The sequence below is a fragment of the Sinocyclocheilus anshuiensis genome, unplaced genomic scaffold (assembly GCF_001515605.1).
Source record: "Sinocyclocheilus anshuiensis isolate Anshui unplaced genomic scaffold, SAMN03320099.WGS_v1.1 scaffold469, whole genome shotgun sequence".
Taxonomy (NCBI): Eukaryota; Metazoa; Chordata; class Actinopteri; order Cypriniformes; family Cyprinidae; genus Sinocyclocheilus; species Sinocyclocheilus anshuiensis.
This window is the reverse complement of record NW_015537995.1, coordinates 662,212-677,631: the sequence shown is the minus strand read 5'-3', so window position 1 is coordinate 677,631 and position 15,420 is coordinate 662,212. Positions and strand designations below refer to the sequence as shown.

Sequence of the window (15,420 nt, the reverse complement as noted above, 5' to 3'; positions counted from 1 at the left end):
ATGTATGCATGCATGTATATGTATACTGTATATGTATCTGTTTTAATAAATATATAATAATAATTACATACAATTATTTTATTAATAATTATTATTGTTAATTTCAATTAGTATTATTTTAACTACTATATTATAATTTAGTATATTTTGATATAATAATTAACATTTTAAAGTAATTAAGTATTTATTTTAATTATTTACATTTAATTAAAATAATTATTTAATTAAAAAAATATATAAATTAAATCATTTTTACTAATAATATTATTATTTGTTTTATTATTGTAAAGTTAAAAAAATATTTAAACCATTTTTAAATTTAAATGAAAAAAAATCTATCTGCAAGTTAGTCCGGAACTCCGGATTGATTTCACACTAATATGTATTACTGAGACTCATTATATTTTCTATGTCAAGCATTAACAACAGATAAATGACATTGACATTTTCACCTCCGTTCCAGCTGGAGTTTGACAGCCTGCTCCTCGCGTTCTCGTTTGAGCCGCTCCAGCTCACGAAAGAGCTCGTTTTGTTCTGCTCGCTCTCTCTGGGCCTGAGCCTTTTCATCCTCATCCTCCTCCTGCACCTCCTCCTCCTCCAGCTTCTGCTTTGGCTGCAGTCTCCTCTGCTTCTGCTGTTCCTGTTCCTTCTGCTCTCTGTGTCTCTCCTCCTGAACACAATAGACAGTAGCATATAAAAAAAGTCTCTAAGTCAAAAAAAGGTTTTGAAGAAAATTGTTTTGATTTTGGCTCTTGGTGTGGAAGTGGCTGAAAATTTGTCAAAAACAAACCCTAGTATAAACTACTGTGCAGAAATAAATGTTATGAAGCGCCATGTGGAGAAATACATTTTATGATTTTATCAGCACAAAAAAAAGAAAAACAGAACAATTACAGCATTATGACAATAAAATATCATTGTCTTGATTTTAATACCAGTGTTGGGGGGTAACGCATTACTAGTAACGCAAGTTATGTAATCAGATTACTTTTTTTAAGTAACTAGTAAAGTAACGCATTACTTTTTAACATAGAAGGAAAACGGCTGGTAGGGACTACAACAAGTTACTTCCCGGGTTCATGACGTAACAAACCCAGATAAACCCCGCACTCTGGAAAAGGCAGCAAAGGGGGCTGAGGCCATGCTGCGCTGCTTTAGAGAAGAGGAAGAGAAAACTAGAGGTGCACGTAAAAATCTGTTCATATCTCAGAGAAGGGACAGAGCGGTGTGGATTAAAGGTAAATTATGTGAAAAATAATGCATTTTTTAAAAACGAAGCATTAACACATGTTAGACTGCACCCCATAAACACAATCAAGCCTAGAAAAAAAAACAGTGAACCACCCCTTTAACTTTAACGCAAGTTACTTTGTTTCCCATGTATTGACTGACGGCTCTCGTGTTGCCATGTTGAGAGAAACTGGGAGTAAGTGCAGAGGCGCTGTGATGTTACTGTAGTTCTAGACTAAATATGGACATGCATTTACATTGCACAAAAACAGATTCAGTATTCCTCTAAATGAATAAAAACAGTCAAATGCAAACTCAGAATATTATACAAACCTGCAATAATTAAATATGTAAAATAAGACAAATATCCTTTATTTAATCCCATTTTGTCTTTGCTACTGACATTCGATGATCCAATTCAACCATACTAAGCAAAAATGACACATTTGTGTTTCACTTAAGTTATGGCTGAATAGTGTTGAACTTTCTTCTTCTGTGTCATATTCTTCATGCAATTTGTTTGAGCTGCGCCTTCTACTGTACAGACATGAATTTACATTTCCTTCAGCCTGAGGCATATTCATTTCACTTTTGTTGTGAAAGGGCTTTTACATTTGTAAAAGAAGAACTTTTTTTATATTAAAGACAAACAAGCAAGCCCAGCCCAGATTTAAAAAATAACTCAAAAGTAGCGTAACGCATTACTTTCCATAAAAAGTAACTAAGTAACGTAATTAGTTACTTTTTTAGGGAGTAACGCAATATTTTAATGCATTACTTTTAAAAGTAACTTTTCCCAACACTGCTGACAACCATTAAAATGGACTACTTGCTGATCAGCAGTCTGACCTGAAATTTCTCTTTCTCAGCGATCAAGTCTCGGAGGCGGCTCTCGATGTCCTGACTGTGTCTGTGCAGGCTCTCCTCCTGTCTGCGGATGCGCAGCTGCACCTGCTCAGACTCCTTCCTCTGAGACTCCACCTCCTGCTGCATGCGCTCAAGCTCCGCCTTCTCACACTTCTGCTTCTCCTCCATCTCCTTGATCAGCCGCCTGGACCAGCAACAAAACAAAGGAAAGAACTGTGATTAGGTCCAAAATTATTTACATAATTGAATATACATTATTAGATCATTATTATATATTGTGTAATAGTCATTGTAAATACAATTATTTTACAAATCACTTATTTGTAGCAATAGCCAACAATACATTGTATGGATCAAAATGATCGATTTTTTTTTATGCCAAAAATAATTATGATATTAAGAAAAGATCATGTTCCATGAAGATATTTTGTAAACTTCCTACCGTAAATACATTAAAACGTAATTTTTGATTAGTAATATGCATTGCTAAGAACTTAATTTGGACAAATTTAAAGGCAATTTTCTCAATATTTTAATTTTTTTCACCCTCAGATTCCAGATTTTCAAATAGTTGTATCTCGGCCAAATATTGTCCTATCCTAACAAACCCTACATCAACGGAAAGCTTATTTATTCAGCTTTCAGATGATGTATAAATCTCAATAAAAAAAACTGACCCTTATGACTGGTTTTGTGGTCCAGGGTCGCATATTAGATTTATTATTGTAGTTAAGTTCCAAAAAATGTTAATAATTTACGCAGCTTGCTTTGGATAATTTTGTGCATTTGCATAAGCGGATTTAGATAAAATCATAAATGTAAATTAGTGGACAGGACTGCTTTATCTCAATTACATGTGTCACAAGTATTTTGCATATATTAATGTTTGATAAGTCACATGACACACCTTTTATTTTCCAGTTTTTCCAGTTCTTCTCTTTGCTGCCTTTCAAACTCCAGTCTGGAACATATAAGACAATTAGTTTCCACCTTAAAAACACACACACACACACACACACACACGCAAACCACAGCAAACTCACACCAGCGCATGGGATGAGGGTCTGCATTATTACCAGCACTGAGCATGCGCTGCAACTACAAGCAAGTGCTGCAGAATACACAACTTTAAATAAAAGAGATGGAGACACGCGTTCAACTAAAGTGTTATGATGATGATGATGAAGTGCTTCTCACAAGCATAATGAACAAGAAATGGAGAGACTGAACTTACAAATACTGACATTAATATGTATATAAAAACACAACAGTTAACACGAGAACACTAGCTGTGCTTTGGTTCTACCTGAGAAAGATGGGACCCTTTTCAGTGAAGAGACTGCCATGAAGAAGTTCAGAAAAAGGAAATGTTACCAAATACTGCTGCACAAATCCAGACTATTAGTCTGAATCATTTTTAAGGATAATTTAAAAGAAAAAATAATGACAATTATTGTGTGAACAACTTTAACTCATTTAAAATAAAATAAAAAATCCACTAAGTTGAGTGTTTGGTGTTCATTCATGACATGTAGTTGGTGTAGTAGTTCACTGCCCAGGATCATGATCAGTCATGACAACACAATTGTCAAGGGTTTTACAGGCCAATCAGTTTCCACATGCATGATCACAGATCCAAACCTCACCAACAAAACCTTCATAAAACTAATTTTTACTGTGCAATCTTCTATTAATGTGACCATGCAAAAAGCCAACATGCATTCGGTTGTTTATAAGGGATGCATCGATATAAATTTTTTTATAGCTGATACAATAAATCTATTTGGTTCAGACTTTTTTTTTTAAATGTAAACCTAAAACCTAAAAGTATACATGCTCAGATTTAGGCATTGATATGTTACAATGTACAGCAAAAATGACGAAAATCTGTTCAGCTTTGAGACCTGTCACAGAAAAAAGCATTGTTTAAACTGTAAAAACTAATATTATTTTCATCCAATAATGGCTTAAACAAACCATGGGCCATAAATTAGATTAAACAAACTCCAAGTACACCAATGTTCAAAAGTTTGGGCCAGTAAGATTTTTTAATGTTTTGAAATAAGTCACCAATGCTGCTTTTATTTGATAAAAAATACATTAATATTGCAAAATATTATTACAATTTAAAATAACTGATTTTAATTTGAATATATTTTAAAATTAATTTTCAGCATCATTACATTGTCTTCAGTGTCACATGATCCTTCAGAAATCAATCTAATATGCTGATTTGATGCTCAAGAAACATTTATTTTAATTAAATAGAACTATTTTGTAACATTCTAAATGTCTTTACTGTCACTTTTGATCAATTTAATGCATTCTTGCTGACTAAAAAAACACTTTTAATGGTGGTGTATATACCAAATTTAATTATGATCTGCCTTTCACAACTGAAATTATTAGTGTGGTCATTATTGCATATTTGTCCAATTCATACATTTAGAAAACTACTGCTTTATCCTACACTGGTCAATACCAGTATGGTCACTGATATATCGTGCATCCCTATTTGGCTGTTTTTGGGAAGGATCACTGAGGATCTGGCAAGCAGGGCTTGAATTCAAGTTTTCTGTCAGCTGTTTTAATGCACTGGGCATCAGCAGTACCGGGCATGAAGAGAGAAGGAAAGAGGAGGCGGCGTGGGGAGGAAGAAACCACTCGCCCTGTCGCACACGTACACGCACACACATGCAGAGGCTTACCCAGGGTTATACAGCATGACTGTAGAGAGGGTTTCACAGGATTTGGACAGATCAGACATGGATAAGCTCAGACTGGTGAGGAGGCCGCTCTGGAGAACGGGAAGAGCAGATATATTAACAAACATGTCATGTGTTTGATGCTGAAGCTTCACGTATGAATTCCTCTCACCTTTCTCTTTTCTCGAAGTTTAGCCGCCTCTTTGGGATGATTGAATCTGAACATATTGGTTCTGCCGAGGAGAATGACAGCACCTGAGAAACACAAATGTACAAATAAATCTACAGTTTAATAAATGGGAAACATCAGCTTTGCATAAAACTGCATTCATATTGCTTATTCAGTGAAAAAGATGACATTTTTCTAGAAAGGTATATATGTGACCTTGGTTGAGTGGACAGGGCTCAGTGATCTGAACTCCATTGACTGAACACTGAGCGTCATTCAGAGGAATTAGAGTGACCGCTCCATTCTGGTTCTCTATCATACAGTGCTCACTCTCCAGACCCAGACCATGAAGAACTGCAAAAAGAAAGAGAGAAAATATCTTTATGACTGATAGTACTAGCAAAATCTGGGTTAGGGTCAGGCAAAGATTTCAATTCAAATTCAGTTCTCAAGCTGGAATTGGAACTGAGGGTTGTGATTTTGAAATCTAAGTTGAAATTGAACTGAAAATGGCAATCCAAATTCCTTTAAATTCCTGAATTTGAATTAAGAAACAAACAGGATGAAGCACTGTAATTTGAATATTAATTTAAAGAGATAGATCAGACCAAATTTATTCATCCTTTACTCATGTCGTCCTGTATGATTGTATGACTGACTTTCTTCTGTGGAACATAAAAGAAGATATTTTGAGAAATTAAGAAAGCCATATACTGTAGGTTTGGAACAACATGAGGGTGAATAAATTATAGAAATGTAATTTTTTTGGTAAACTATCACTTTAAGAACAGAATTCAAATAGAATTCAAAGAAATTCATATAACTGATGCACTGTTTTTGATTTCATGTTTAGCATCAATTACCCATAAATGCATCATCATACACATGAGGTTGCATGGAATTTAAATTGTACTGGCAGGAAGGAGAATTTACCTTAAAAATGCAATTCAAAGAGACACGTTTTATGAGAAAACATAATTACATGATTAATCCTGATTATTTATATCATTGTCCTCAACTAAACTACCAGTAACATTATAACACAAACATGAATCAAATTATTTTAGTCAAACAGCACAACTAAATGTCCACATTTTGAAATTACATTTAAAAAAATATTTACAATAATAACAAAATCATATATTATACAAGTGCATCTCAAAAAATTAGAATATCATGAAAAAAAGTTAATTTTTTTGTGTAACATTTCACAATATTCTAATTTTTTGAGATGCACCTGTAGACATTTAATTAATAAGATAATTCTAGAAAATATATGGTGAATAAATTATGGCGTTATAAATGCTTATTATTATTATTACCAAGTTTGTGTATTGGGACTGAATCAAACAATAACTGAACAGATGGCGAGAGAGAGTTCTGTCAATAAACTCACTGATGTCCTGTTCATTAGTGGCATCATCACGGCCAACGTATGTCCTTCCCTCCTGCAAACACACACACAAACCAATAATGCGCTACAGTAAACTAATATAATACAATCACATGAAACAAAAAACAAAGTTAAACGAATTCATTCAGCTGTAGCGGCATCTCCCTCTTCACCACCTGTACTGTGATGAACACTGGCGTATGTTCATTACCTTTAAATGATAGAGAATGATGCCAGTGCTGAGCAGATCATCATCAATCCCGATGAGATGAGGCAGCTCTGAGTCCAGGATCACTCCGATTCCCTCCTTCCTCAGAGCCAGAGTTTCCTCCTGTTCAACACACATGCCAAAACACACACTCAAAGCCTGGCTCTGTGAACGAGGCGATAAAAATAAGACGCTGGTCTGACAGATGGTGACAAACCTTCAGGATGTTCTGCGTTTCGTTCCATTTGTTCGTCCATTCCTTGGTCAGCTCCAACACCTGCGACAGAAAAACATGCATGCGGCTGTGTGCCATAACCAACATTTAAATTCATCTCTGGAATTTCACACAGCATTTATTAGCAAACATTTAGCAAACAAATCCCTACTGTTTAGCACATTATGGGCTTCAGTGTATGAAAATGAGTAGCTTTAGAAACAGCTTATTCAGTGCGACTGGATCAGTGGAGAGGAGAGTGTACAAGAGCTGTTGTTATGTGATTATGTAAGGGTGTATGTTACCCTGGCTTCATTATGGTGCAGTTCCTCCTCCATACTTAACGCTGTGGGGGAATCGAGCAGCGCTATCTGAAAATCACACAAAATATAACAGCCAAGTCATGTCATCTTTATTTATATACTGCTTTATACGATATAGATTGCTTCAAATGTAATAAACAGAAAAATAACAGAATCAATGATGCAAACTTCTTCAAATTAATTCAAATTCTGCTGTAAAGCAGCTCTAAAAAAATAATAGTGTTGATTCAGTTTAATTCAATAACCGTGTAAAGTTCAATTATGAAACGAGTTCAAAATGCAGCTAGAAGCAGCTCAACAGAAGACAACAGAAAGAGTCCTTACTCATCTTAAATCACTTCAATATTGATTCAATTCAGTTCAATAACTGTGTCAATGTTGCAAAACTAATTTCAGCTATGAAGCAGCTCCACAACTCTAAAAGCAAGTGTACAAATCTATTAAAACTAATACTTAGATAAGAAAATAAGATTAAAGATTATTATACATAGGCTTAAAAGGCATATAATATTTTAGGATAAACAACAATTGTCAAATTCACGTTCAGACCTGATTTCCCTGCGCGAGCAGCGCTTTCAGCCGAGCGATCTCTGCCCGCAGTTCTCGTATGAGTCTAACGTTGGAATCTTCATTAATCGTGGGTTTGTTGATAATGTTTTTGGCACGGTTAGCATAGCGCAGCGTGCTCAGTGTCTCGCCGTAGTTGACGTCCGCAGGCGATATAGCTGGACAAAAATATTTGAGATCTCACATGCATATTCCTTCAAAATATGCACTGCACAAAACATTTTTTAACCAAAATCTTACAGCAAAACTAAAAAAGGTACCTGGGTAAATGACAAAATAGTTTATTTTTAAATATTTAAAAAAATCAACATCAAATCACTTTCTAGTTTCTAGAAATGTAATCTCTGTATTCATGTTATATTGCATTTCATATATTACATATTTTTTTAATTTAATGACTCCATCAAGTAAAAACGAATAAAAAAGTGGTTTAACCATCAAGTAAAAGTTCATTATTTTCCTTCCTTCAAGCCGTTGTCTGTACGAATTACATAAGTGTTATTTAACTTCATAGATCCAGCCAAAACAACACATGAGTGTCACATGTTTCCTCACTCACTAGCGATCATGATGGTCTTTGAGTTTCCTCCCAGACTGTCCTTCAGGAGCCACGTGAGCACTGAGTCTCTGTAAGGAACAAACACCTGCTTCTTCTTCAAATGACTGTTCCCTCCTTCCTGTGACAGATCGGCTACAGAGACAGAAGGAGCCATCAGAATACTGAGACAAAATTTTACTCAGTCTCTACACAAGAGTTCTAAAGAATTCGGAACAAGACAATAAGAAGTGTGGCAGAGCACAACAGTGCCTCTCACCTAAAGCGGAGATGACATTTCCCAGAGTGACCAGTGACTTGTTGATATTGCCGCCCTCTTTGAGCCGGACACCCGTGGCCCCTGTGGCATCGGCCCTCTCACTTCCTGCCAGGTCCACCAGGTGAATCTTACTGACTGTCTCACTCGGCATCACAGCATCAAACTTAGCCTGAGAAGAAGGGAATAATAACAAACTGTATGATATTATCCTTTTAACATTACTTACTAGTAAAAGTATTTTGCATCTCTTTTGATGACATCATGGATCCCTCAGCTGGTTCAGCTCTTGCAAATCCACATTCAATGGCAATAACACAGGTGTAGATACATCTGTAATGCTTTACAATCACCTGTGTGAAGTTGATGGTGAAGATGGCGTGTGAGCGGCTACTTGCGTCGTTCATGCCGGTGCTGGCAGTCGTGCGGTTGATGTTTCCCGCCTCCATCAGCTCCTCCACATCACTATAGTTCTGCACAAGGTGCTTCGACAGGTCTGAGATCAAAGAGGAAGTGTTTATAAGAGTGTTTATGCAGACACCTTTAAATGGAACATCAAAGTGTTTTATAGACAATATTTATTTTATGTTAACATAATATTTATTTGATGTTTAAATAACACTGCAATATTTACTCAAAATATGTATATAATGTTTACATGGATTATTACACAATACTGCAATATTAAGTAAATATTATTTAATTAATCTTGCAATATTTACTCAATATTTACGTAATACTGTAATATTCACTGGTACTTAATATTAGAATATTTACTTAATATTACAATATTAACATAATGTTTACATAATATTGCAAAATTAAGTAAATATAAATTGAATAAATATTGCAATATTTACTCAATATTTACGAAATGCTGCAATATTCACCGGTACTTAATATTACAATATTTACTTAATATTACTATATTTATTCAAAGTGTACTTAATATTACAATATTTACATAATGTTTACATAATATTGCAATATTTACTAAATTACTGCAAGATTAAGTAAATAATGAGTAAATATTGCAATATTAAGTAAATGTTATTTACTTAATATTGCATTATTTACTCAATATTTACATAATATTGCAATACTTACACAATGTTGCAATATATATATATATATATATAATAGTTAATGTTTAATTTTTTAATTGGAGGGGTGTTATTTATATATCATCTTTGTTTTTGCTGTGACATTTGTATGAGAACTACTGACATTTTTTATGGTGACAATGTTTATCTTATGTATTGATTTGCAGAGATGTTTGAAGTCAGGCTCTTACCTTCTACATAGGGTCCCTCTTTAGGATGCTCTCTGACTCTGAGGTTATACGTCTTTGCCATCTTTCTCCTTAACAAGTCCCGCACCCGTTCGTTGTAAATCTCCAAATAGCTGTGCAAAATATGACGGTTTTAGCAGGTTTTTTTCCTGAGTATGCATACTGCAACAGACCTTTACTTTGAAGATGTACATGTGAAGAAAAAATTCTAGCAGCACCAAATGGAACTGGAATCAGGCTCAACCAATAAATGTGTACGTTTGTGATGGGAACTGATTGAAGACTTCTATGCAATTCTGTTTGCTACCCCTATTTGGTGCAGAAAGATGATGCACTTCACCATTTGACTATCATTCTTTAGCTCTCGAATACTGCAGGATTTTCACATATGACTTCTGAACTCAACTCACCTGACCTCTGTACGGAAAGAGGCTTCATCTCTCCGAGTCATTCCTGAAATTCGGCTGAATAATCCTTCACAGATCCGTGGGATCAACCCGACGTCACCCTACGGCACAGCAAGTCATGATTCAGAGTCAATATTCAGCTACAAGCAGTCGAGGGTGAAAAATCAAACGCCTCAGAGATTTACTAAAGTAGGTTTGAAATTAAAGAACAAGCCTCAACTGTGGTTTTGGAAAAAGAAAACACCTGTATTAATAAAAAGGCTTACAGGGATGCCCATCATGGTGTGTGACTTCCCTGATCCAGTCTGGCCGTAAGCAAAGATGCAGGCATTATATCCTTCAAATGCTGCCTTTAACACATCAGTGCCCAGATCCTTAAACACCTGGAATCACACACAACACATCATGCCTGTGACATTAGAGTATTTATATAAGCACCTGAAAAAGCTAAAAGTTAATCATAAAGTCAAGATATGAGCTCAAATGTACTGTTAATAACAGCTGTGCATTTACAATCCCTTTAAGATCAGGATTTGATTTAATCTGCTTCTGGGAAACCAGCCCTGGATACCAATATTTTAGTTTTTACTATCTAACACAACACCCAAACTTGTTATTACGTCTGAGCATTGAGTAACAAACCTTTCTGAACACAAACGCTAAGAGGATTAGCTCCTAATGAGATCTGATTACATTATTATACACAAATGGTGCTGGAGTTTTTAAATAAAATAAATAATTCCTCTACAAACATGCTCTAATATGATGATAATATGATATTGCATTGCGAAAAGCATGAAGATATTTATTGAGCCATTAAGTCATGGAGTTAAACTTAATCTCGCAAGCAAGTGAACATTAAGACCAGATTTATTTTATATTTATGCATTTGTTTATTCAAAGCGAACTGCATTGCATTCAACAGTCTCTGATTTAAACTTGAATAGCTAAAAAGTTGTTAGAATTGATTCATATCGGTGAAACAGTAAATTCACAACTGTTTGCTTGCATTATAAAAAATAAGTCTCTGTGTAGCATTTATTATATTAATATTTCATTTATTAATATTTATTATTCTTTTTTTAAATCAAGCAATTTAAGAGCAAATACATATCTTACAACTACTTAACAAATTACTAACTGCAAATGAAAAAACGTATGCAATCTTCATTAGACAGCCTGCGCTGTTCATATTTCCACTGACCTTCTCTTGTGAGACAAAGCTAGCATTTTTACAGTCCGAAGAGTCGTAAGAGAAATCATATGTGAAAGTCTTTGCTCTCTCCCTTACAGAGTCTCCAGTCACTCCATCTGGTATCTGATATAAAAATAGCACAAGAATTAGATAAAAAATTGTCATTTCATCTGTGGAACTCTTTCATTTAGAGACATTCAATGCAACATACTTTTAAGTTGGTGATGGTGGTTTTGTTGCCTTCCATTTCGACGATGCATTTGGCAGACAGGTCTTTCTCCCTGTGCCAAAAATCAATAATACATGAATAAAATATATATTTATGCACTTCACTTATTATTCACGCACACTGTAAATCCATAGTCCATAAGCATTTACTCTCGAGGGAGACGATTTAATTTAGACCAATCAACAGATCAAACTAGGCGTCTATTTTCGACCTGATGCTTTTATGAGCTGTTTAAGTTGGAAAGCAGACTGAGACCACAAGTTTTTTTTTTGTTTTTTTTTCATTACAATACAAGTAATCAGCGTAAGAATTACAGCAAAAAATATTTCAAGTGAAAAATTAATTTTGGATCTCAGTATTAGTATTTTTTTATATCAATTTTATTAGGTATATAAAATCTGAATCAGACACGGGAATGAACAGAAAAATTTAGTTTTTGACTGTTTTGACAGTCATACAGAAGCTACACAAGCTATATGCTAAATATATACACGCAGGTTTGTGTGCATATAGTCCCACAAATCCTCAGCCTTACTTTAAAGCATGTTTATAATTCTTATTACACTCATGGATGATTTCATGATGACATTCCCATTACTGTAAAACATTAATTAAAATCATTATATGCTGCAAATTAAAGGCAAAAAAATAATTACAATATTTGTATATTGTTATTTTATTCACATTACAGTCATTTTAAATGTATTATTATTATTACTACTAATAATATAAATATAACAAATTATGATGCCTAGTAATATAATAATAATTATTATTATTATCATTATCAAATTCAGATGTATAATATTATGATGATAATCAAATATTATGATAATAAATATTTGGTCCAGGATCCAAAAAAAACAAAGGACAAACAGGATTGAGACCCCAACTAAAATGGACAAAAAGAGATCTGAATCCACTTTCAAGACCAGGAACAGTATACAATCAAAAAAGGCATTTTTCATCTGGTTCACTTTTGATCTGTTTGGTTCTTTTAATTAGACTCCAGTACCACATCACACCTAGCTAACTAAATAGACAGCATTATGGAGATGCTGACTTCAACGAACGTGCCAAAGATGCGGTCAGAGCCATGGCGCAGCGGGTAACTGTCAGCTCAGGGAGAGCCAGGTTCGTATCTGACCTGCGTCATGACAACCTTCCAAATAAACAGAATATTAATACACGCTTAATGCTAATATTTTACGTGTATGTCATGTTTATGCATTTCACTCCGCAGCTGTTGCGACATTATTCACACGGACATGTTTACGTGTTTGTTTATTGGTTTAGTTGTGTGTTTAAGACCCACTCACCGTCTGTTCATGGGCCGGACCCACACACACACACACACACACACACACACACACACACACACACACACACACACACACACACACACACAGTCAGTCAGTCAGTCAGTCAGTTCTCATAGGTGACTGACACAACTCTGAGCGGCTCCGGAGGATGTGACTGTGTCTGTGAGAGGAGCTGATGGCGCTCGTCTAGTGTTCACTCAACAGTCATCATGAAAGAAGATGAATTTGTCCGGGACGCTGTTGTTCAGTTCGTGTTATTTTCCCGGAGTGATTCACAGCGTCTGCTCTTTGCTGGCAGTAGCGCGGGATACAGAACACACAGCAGACGCGACACTTCCGCCTGCAGGCCTGGAATCATCATGCATTATCAGGGTTGCCAGGTCTTCGCAACAAAACCCTCCCAATTGCTACCCAAAACTAGCCCAATCGCGTTTCAAGGGGGATCCTCAGGTAAACCCCCGCATCCTGGGGGTTAACATACACGTTTTTTAGCATTGGTTCCATTGGTTAAATTCGCATTTTAGGGGCATGAAAAACAACCCGCGACTACAGTGTTAAAGCAGCCCAATTCCGCGGGAAAACTGCGGACTTGGCAACACTGTGGATCCTGCCGGGAACAGTGTCATGAATATATCAATGTAAATCAATTAATGTATATTAGGACAAAAATACCTGGTATAATAATACAAATATGACGCAACAGCACATTAACATTGCAAAGTCATTAAAAAACATAAATAAGATGGCCCTTTTTTTGTTTCGTTTTATTGGTAGAATAGCACATAGGTAGCCTACAAAATATAGGCTATAAATACAATAAACACATAGCCTAATAATTAAAACAACAAAATAAACAAACATAACAATGAAATTTCTCACTGAATTGATTGTCTTACTATCAGTCTTCGTTTAAAAAATATATAAAATAACTCTGTATATTTATTTATTTTTTAATTTACTTTCATTTGTGCTACGTCACATTTTTATTTCAATATATATATATTTTAAATTTCTCTTAATTCTCCACATTGAAATGAATAGGCTTTTGTCTATATTTTTATATACTATTTTAATCTTCTCTGTTCTTGCCTATTCTAATTAAGTGTACTTTAGTCGTTACAGGTTTGCATTTAATCCAATAATAACAGCGTGTTCTCTTGGTTAGGTCAGTTTACCCACGGACCTTACATTAGATGGCTAACATCTAGTTAATGTTCAAATTATTTTATACCTTTATGCCTTCACAGCCCTCATGCTGATTTATTTTATTTTATTTTTTAATTATAAAACCTCTGTTAAATAATATAAAACAGGTAGGTCTCTTAAAACAGGTTGTCTGCTTTATCTAACTTTAGTTGATGGCACAATTTGAGGCATTAAATTATAACACCTCAATGATGAATAAGGTATTTTATACATTTGGAATACACAATCAATAAAAAATATATATATTTATTTATCAGTGCTGTTTTTGTTAACTTTAAAAAAAAAAAAAAATGTTTTAAAACAAATTAAACTCAAAAAGAAAAAAATATAAACATTAGATTAAAAACATAAATGAAAACTGAAATTAAATAAGTTTAAGTACTAAATTACTAAAACTGAAAAATAAAGCTAAAAAGAAACATTAAAAAAAAAACTTAAACTAAAATTAAAATGAAAACTGAACATTCAGAATATTACAATTAAAAAAAAGAATAATTACTATATTATAAATAATACGAAAAAACAGTCATATATAATATGTAAAATGTATCAATAAAGACAGACAAAAGTAATTACATTATTAAATGCTTTAATAGCATTTAGCACTACTGATTGTGAGAAGTGGGTCTCAGTGAATCACACACATGTACACACCAAACAGGATTAAGGGTTTAATGGTGACTAGTGTTTCCTGGGTCACATGATTATTTACAGCAGCGTGGCCTCGACTGACATCACCTGTTAGTTACTGTCCTCAATCAGACATTACCAGTTTAAAGAATCTACAGATGAGTCGGCTATATTCAACATCCTCAATCCTACAAGTCAGACGTTTCAAAGCTTAATTTAATGCATTCAAATAGTTTTGTAAAAAATCTATATTTTTTTCTATGTATAAATGTTTTGTATTAATTTGTACTAAATTTGTATAAAGTTTAATTTGTATAAATTTTAAAGTTGTATTTATCTATTTTTGTTTTTAGAAAAATGAAATAGCCTATTTTTTATATCTATTTAATTTACTTTTTAATATTTATGTCCTAAGTATTTATTAATTTTGCTAAATTTATTAAAGACTTCAAAATCGTATCTATCTGTCTGTCTCTATCTGTCTGTCTGTCTATCTATCTATCTGTCTATCTATCTGTCTGTATCTATCTATCTATCTGTCTGTATCTATCTATTCTATCTATCCTATCTATCTATCTATCTATCTATCTATCTATCTGTCTGTCTGTCTGTCTGTCTGTCTGTATCTGTCTATCTGTCTGTATCTATCTAT

General features: G+C 34.1%; 1 protein-coding gene across 1 annotated transcript in view; it reads right to left on the bottom strand.

Moving 5' to 3' along the window:
* The window catches only part of kif16ba (kinesin family member 16Ba), a 21,291-nt gene extending 8,341 nt beyond the window's left edge, over window positions 1-12,950 (bottom strand). Inside the window, exons 1-21 of the mRNA XM_016469990.1 lie at window positions 12,930-12,950; window positions 11,593-11,662; window positions 11,391-11,504; window positions 10,453-10,569; window positions 10,190-10,287; window positions 9,783-9,892; window positions 8,842-8,984; window positions 8,492-8,660; window positions 8,236-8,367; window positions 7,659-7,834; window positions 7,092-7,157; window positions 6,790-6,849; window positions 6,576-6,695; window positions 6,368-6,419; window positions 5,188-5,325; window positions 4,975-5,057; window positions 4,806-4,894; window positions 3,404-3,436; window positions 3,005-3,058; window positions 2,080-2,281; window positions 453-670 (exon numbers count right to left, since the gene is read on the bottom strand). Coding sequence (XP_016325476.1) covers window positions 453-670; window positions 2,080-2,281; window positions 3,005-3,058; window positions 3,404-3,436; window positions 4,806-4,894; window positions 4,975-5,057; window positions 5,188-5,325; window positions 6,368-6,419; window positions 6,576-6,695; window positions 6,790-6,849; window positions 7,092-7,157; window positions 7,659-7,834; window positions 8,236-8,367; window positions 8,492-8,660; window positions 8,842-8,984; window positions 9,783-9,892; window positions 10,190-10,287; window positions 10,453-10,569; window positions 11,391-11,504; window positions 11,593-11,662; window positions 12,930-12,940 — 2,255 coding nt within the window. The 5' untranslated portion in view covers window positions 12,941-12,950. The remainder of the gene's footprint in view (window positions 1-452; window positions 671-2,079; window positions 2,282-3,004; window positions 3,059-3,403; window positions 3,437-4,805; window positions 4,895-4,974; window positions 5,058-5,187; window positions 5,326-6,367; window positions 6,420-6,575; window positions 6,696-6,789; window positions 6,850-7,091; window positions 7,158-7,658; window positions 7,835-8,235; window positions 8,368-8,491; window positions 8,661-8,841; window positions 8,985-9,782; window positions 9,893-10,189; window positions 10,288-10,452; window positions 10,570-11,390; window positions 11,505-11,592; window positions 11,663-12,929) is intronic.
* Window positions 12,951-15,420: the final 2,470 nt, after the last annotated feature.